Genomic DNA, 5697 nt, shown 5'->3' with positions numbered 1-5697 from the left:
TGTGATTCTTAAGCTCATTAAAGTTCAATGTAATTAGACCAGAGTAGCCTTTTCAGCAATCTCAGGCTGTTTTCCTGAAATGCTACTTTTGCCTTGCTTAAAATACATGTACACACACAAAACTGAAATTAATCCTTAATTACTCCAGTGATATTATTCTAATGTGTAATTTTACCCCAGGGCTTCTGTTGAGCTACAATTGGCCTATGGGTTGACATTCAATTAGTTAAATCAGTTCTTCTAATTACAAATGTCTTTTATATATTTCCTTGAGGGCAATTACTGCATTTTATTAAATATTTGTGCTCACACAGTTCCTTGTATGTAAATGTTTGATAAGCTGTAAGTTGAACCATGACTAAAAGACTGAATGAACACATGGAAGAGGAGATCTCTAGATGTAAATTTCTTGAAGACCAGGACAATACGTTAGTCATCTTTGAATTAATAATGGTAAAAAAGAAAAGGACTTGTTATGTTTGTTGGTTCATTTCTATGTGTAAGGAGACTAGTCTTAGGTTATGACTCTAGAGAATAAGAAACAGTAGAAGAGGAAACAAAAGTGCAACGTCATGCATTGTTTCCTACCTCACCCAACCATCAAAAGATCCTGTCAACTGGTGTAAACTGAATTCTGAAATTTAAGCACTTCGCTGAAGTGAGACAGCTAGTATCAGAGTCCACAATTCTTGGGTGGGATCACCAGCAATTGTGTTCACAGGCGTGTTCTGAAGAGATAGACTGGTTGAAGAGTTATGAACCTGTATAATTCAGAGTCTATATATTAAATTTCAACACACACACACACACACACACACACACACACACACACACACACACACACACACACACACACACACCGTTCTCAGTTCTTTGCGCATCCGAAACTTTGTGGCTGCCTAAGAGCAAGCTTTTGCTCTGGGTTTTCGATCAAACTGGCTGGGGAGGAACAATGAAATGAAATCTACTTCCCAGCCCTGGGCTCTTTCCGTCCTCGGAACGCAAGTGCTACGCCTTTCAGATGCCAAGGGGACCAGAAAGGGACGGACACAAGGCCCAGCAGTTGCCTGGCAACGCCCGCTGGAGGAGTCCCAGCGTAAAAAAGGTCCGGGAGAAGTGTCAGCGGCCGGGAGTGGGACTCTGCAGCGCATTCTTTCCGTGCCAGCGGCTGTCCCCGCGGCTGGGCGGGCTAGGGCAGGGGAAATGTTGCAGGAGGAGTCCGACCTGTCTCTTATCATTGCCCAGATAGTCCAGAAACTCAAGGGCTCCAATTTGTACGCTCAGCTGGAACGGCAGGCCTGGGTAAGCGGGGCTGATGGGAAGCTATGGAGACCGGCGGGCCGCAGGACGTCCTGTCTGCCACACTGCTTTCACCCAAGCCAGAGCTGTCTGCTCTTCCCACCTCTTATGGTGTCTTAAACCCCTCCCTGAGCCTCGCACCTTGGTTTGCTCAGACCCGGGGTGGGGCGATTGTATTTTATTAAAGATGGGTGGGGCACATCATGCCTTTCTTCAGGCTAGAGAATGGCAAAGGCATCTCATTTCTTTATCTATTCTTGTAGTCATTTAAGGGACCTATTCTCTAAGCGTTGGACTCATTGACTGGCATGCCTTCCTTCTCTTTTACTGTCTTGTGGGTGGATTGGGGCCCAATGTGCATTTTTCTTTAAATGTGTCACTTTGTTGCATTTCACTGTCCCTGCAGTGATTTCCGACGTGCCCACCTAGCATTTATTCAACACATTCAAACAGACTAGGCACCGCGAGTACATAGAATGACCGGGCGATCTTTACTATATGAGAATGTCATGTAAATGGAATCATACAGGATGTAAACTTTTGTGGGTGCTTCTGTCAGCGTTAGGCTTTTGGGGCCCACCCATACTGTTGGTATTTCAGTATTTCTGTTCATTTTAATTGCTAAATAGTATTTCATTGTTTGGAAGCCTCATTGTTAGTTTTCTGTTTAGTACTTTCCAGGTGGATATTTAAGTTGTTTAGAAATTATGGGAAATGTCAAGATGTATTTTCTGTGACTTTATCTTTGATCCATGGGTTATCTAGAAAATGCACTGTTTAATTTTCAAATTTTGGGAGACCTTTCTAATATCTTTCTTTTGTTGATTTCTAGTTTAACTCCATGATGGAGAGCATTCATATTATGTTAATTATTTACATTCTGTGGAAGAGAAAGATTGTAAGAGCCAGAAGTGATGGGTGATTCTAAGGAAATGGTATCTTCCAGACACAACAGGACCAATGCACATGTGAGCTCACAGAGACTGGTAGCAAACACAGGACCTGCACAAGTTCAAGTCAAATGGAGTCCGGTCCCTGAGAGGGGAAAGTGGATACACTTTCAATTTCAGTCGTCAGTTGGTGTCCACTGGCAAAGAGAAAAGCAGTTTTTTCCAATAGATTGTAACTGGGTCTATCAGTCATGCTCCAAGGCAGTCCCCATGCCCAGGAATAGTTAGCCGATACAAAATGAACTCAATGGCTTTTTTTTTTTTTTGTAGACTTTCTGTTTCAATTTGCCATTTTTTGTCTTATTGATTTTTTGCTACTTTATTTTGATTTTCTCTACCCTTTGTTTTTGAGAGAGAGAAAGAACATAAAATTGGGTGGGTAATTAGGTGGGGAGAATCTGAGGGACATGGGATGGGGAACATGATAAAAATATATGGTCGGAAAATATTTTAATTAAAATAGAAAAATGTAACAGTTAAAAAAATCAATATAGCAAAAGTGAAAAACATCAGTCTATATGTTTAGTAGTTGATTGCTATTGCCCCTGTGTGTCAGCCCCCCTTTCCTCCCATGCCCTGCCAATAGTTTGGAGACCAGTTTGTCCTTGGATGACCTTGTTTAGAATCTCGTTCTTTTTTTTTTTTTTTTTAATACTTTCAGGTTTTCTTTGGGGGTGAGTCAGAGTGGACTGAAAGTTATGATTTTTCCAGGTGTTGGTGGCACACACCTTTAATTCCTGCCCTTAGGAGGCAGAGGCAGGGGGATCTCTGTGAGTTTGAGGCCAGACTGGTCTACAGAGTGAGTTCCAGGACAGCTAAGGCTACACAGAGAAACCCTGTCTCAAAAATCCAAAAGAAAAGTTATGATTTTATTTCAAATGACCTGTTATTGGTGAGAATTGGATATTGAAATCATTCACTAATCCTGTGTTGGGGTCAAACTATGGTTTTAATCTTACAGTGTTACTTTCATGAAATTTTAAAATAATAAATAAATCAATCCCAATTAGGGTTTTTGCTAAGGTAGCACACCCAGAGTGCTAGGCTTCTCATCTCTGTACTGTTTTTCTCTTATGTGTTTGTCAAGTCTTATATAAAGTATTCTGGCCTCATAAAATGAGTAAGGGAGTGTTACCTACTTTTCCATTTGCTATGCTCTGCAAGTGTTAAGAAATTTTGTTTTATTAAACATTGGGGGCAGTTCTCCAATATAGCCAGTGTTTAGGGTTTTCTGCTTGGGAAGTTAAGTTTTAAAATCAACACACTTTGTTTTAGAGTAGCTTCTGGTTTATATAAAAATTGAGCAGGAAGTACAGAGTCACTGCTCTAACCTTCCAAGTAGCTCCCTTTATTGTCTCGGTGGTGTGTGGTGCAGCTCTTATGGATGACTAAAACTGACTCCCTATTACAGCGTTCTGAAGTTCACACTAGGGCTTCTTCTTGCTGTACAGCTCCAGAGCTTTCAGAGATATATATCATGTAAAATTCCATGGGCCCTGCTGTACTGTTCATCCTCAAAGGGATAAGTTTAGAGTCAGAAAATGATGGTGGTAGATGGAGCCTGGGATTGTGCTGAGTGCCCAGGCTCCATCTACCACCATCATTTTCTGACTCTAAACTTATCCCTTTGAGAATGTTGTTCCATCACACCTACACAGTGTGTGGTCTTTACACTGGCTTCTCGAACTTACCAATAATGCATCAGTTCGAAGGGTCTCTTGCATGACTTGATAATTTTCTTCTGCTAAGTAATATTTTACTGTGTAAACTCACCATTTTGTATACTTAACTGCTGAACAAAAATCTTGGTTTCCTCCAAGTTTTGGCTGTTATGAATGAAGCTTCTATAGACAATTCATGTTTATGCCTCAGGTGTAGACATACATTTTCAACAATACGAAGGACAGTGATTGATGGGTTGCACGCTAAGATTATGGTTAATTTGCAAGAAAATGACATCTGGTCTTCCCAGGGGCTGCAGTGTGTTTTTATTCTCATCAACAACAGATGACAATTCCCATTGTCTTACATTCTCTCCAGTACTTGTAGTCACCATGTCTGGTATGTGTGACTCATTGTGTTAGTTTTCAGGTTCCCAATGGCATAGCATTTCTTTGGGGACACATTTTCTAGATCAAATTGTTAGCTTCTGCATGGGGGCTTAGTGTGCTAGGGTCTGGGATTGATCCAGAGTCTTGCTTGCGTTCCGTTTTTTGTTTTTTGTTTTTAATCTGTCTGGTGGGGTTTCATTATCTTCAGTTTAAAGGATACTTCTTTTGCATGTGGCTTTCTAAGTTGGCAGCGGTTTTCTGGCAGGTGTTATCCATTGTCTTTCCCTTTTTGACTTCTGTGTATTGCCTGCTTCTACCTGGTGGCTTTTTAACATTTTTCTTTCTGTTTGGGGGATTTCAGCAGACTTGTTAAGATGCAAATTGGTAAGGTATTGTTGTTTTTGTATTATTATTGATGATCATTTATTCTGTTTGGGTCTGTGATGGCTAGTCTTATGTCAGTTTGACACAAGAGGGACTCTCAGTTGAGAAAATGTCTCTGTGAGATCATGCTGTAGGCAAGCCTGTGGAGTGTTTTCTTACTAACTAGTGATTGATGGGGGAGGGCCCAGCCCACTGTGGGTGGTGTGACACCTGCACTGGTGGTCCTGGGGTCTATGAGAAAGCAGGCTGAGCAAGCCATGGAGAGCAAGCCAGAAAGCAGCACTCCTCCATGGCCTCTGCTTCGGCTCAGCCTCCAGGATCCACCCTGTCTGACTTCCTTCAGTGATGAACAGTGATGTGGAAGTGTAAACTGAATAAACCCTTTCCTCCTCAACTTGCTTTTGCTCATGGTGTTTCCTCACAGCACTACTAACCCTAAGTAAGACAGGGTCTGGAGCCTGTTTAAACCCAGCACCAGTTTGGAAAATCATCTGAATGGCATCTTTTCAAAGACCTGTTCTGCCGCTTGTTCCTTGGTTCCACAGAGGGCCTCGTGGCTAACTATGTCTCTAATACATTTTTGTGATTGCCCTGCCCTCTTCCTGGTTAGTTTAGAGATTTCCTTTGTACCTTCTCATTCATTCATCCCATTTTGTGCTGTTTCTTATCGCTGATAAATCCACCCAGTGAGTTCCTGTTCATATATTATATTTTTCAGTTCTGAAATTTCCAGGTGGTTCTCTTGTAAAGATGTATGTGTGTGTGTGTGTGTGTGTGTGTGTGTGTGTGTGTGTGTGTGTGCGTGTGCGCACGCGTGTGCGTGTGTGCGTGGGTATGCACACACGCCATATGTGTGTGTGCAGGTGCAGGTCAGAAGAAGACATGAGGTCCCCTGGAACTGGAGTTACAGGGCACTGTGAACCATTGGGTCTGGGTTTGGGGAACTAAACTAGAAGATCAGTGAGTGCTCTTAACCACTGAGCCTTGTCCCAACCCTTTCAGGTGATTTTTGT

At 42.1% G+C, this 5697-nt stretch overlaps 1 protein-coding gene across 1 annotated transcript in view; it reads left to right on the top strand.

Annotated features, from left to right (window-relative positions):
• The first annotated feature begins 1071 nt into the window (after positions 1-1071).
• Tbc1d19 (TBC1 domain family member 19) overlaps positions 1072-5697 on the top strand; it is a 116764-nt gene continuing 112138 nt past the window's right edge. Inside the window, exon 1 of the mRNA XM_036200962.1 lies at positions 1072-1302. Coding sequence (XP_036056855.1) covers positions 1204-1302 — 99 coding nt within the window. The 5' untranslated portion in view covers positions 1072-1203. The remainder of the gene's footprint in view (positions 1303-5697) is intronic.

This window comes from Onychomys torridus, chromosome 10, assembly GCF_903995425.1.
Source record: "Onychomys torridus chromosome 10, mOncTor1.1, whole genome shotgun sequence".
Lineage (NCBI taxonomy): Eukaryota > Metazoa > Chordata > Mammalia > Rodentia > Cricetidae > Onychomys > Onychomys torridus.
The sequence above is the reverse complement of the archived record's forward strand: the minus strand, read 5'-3'. Positions and strand labels throughout refer to the sequence as shown.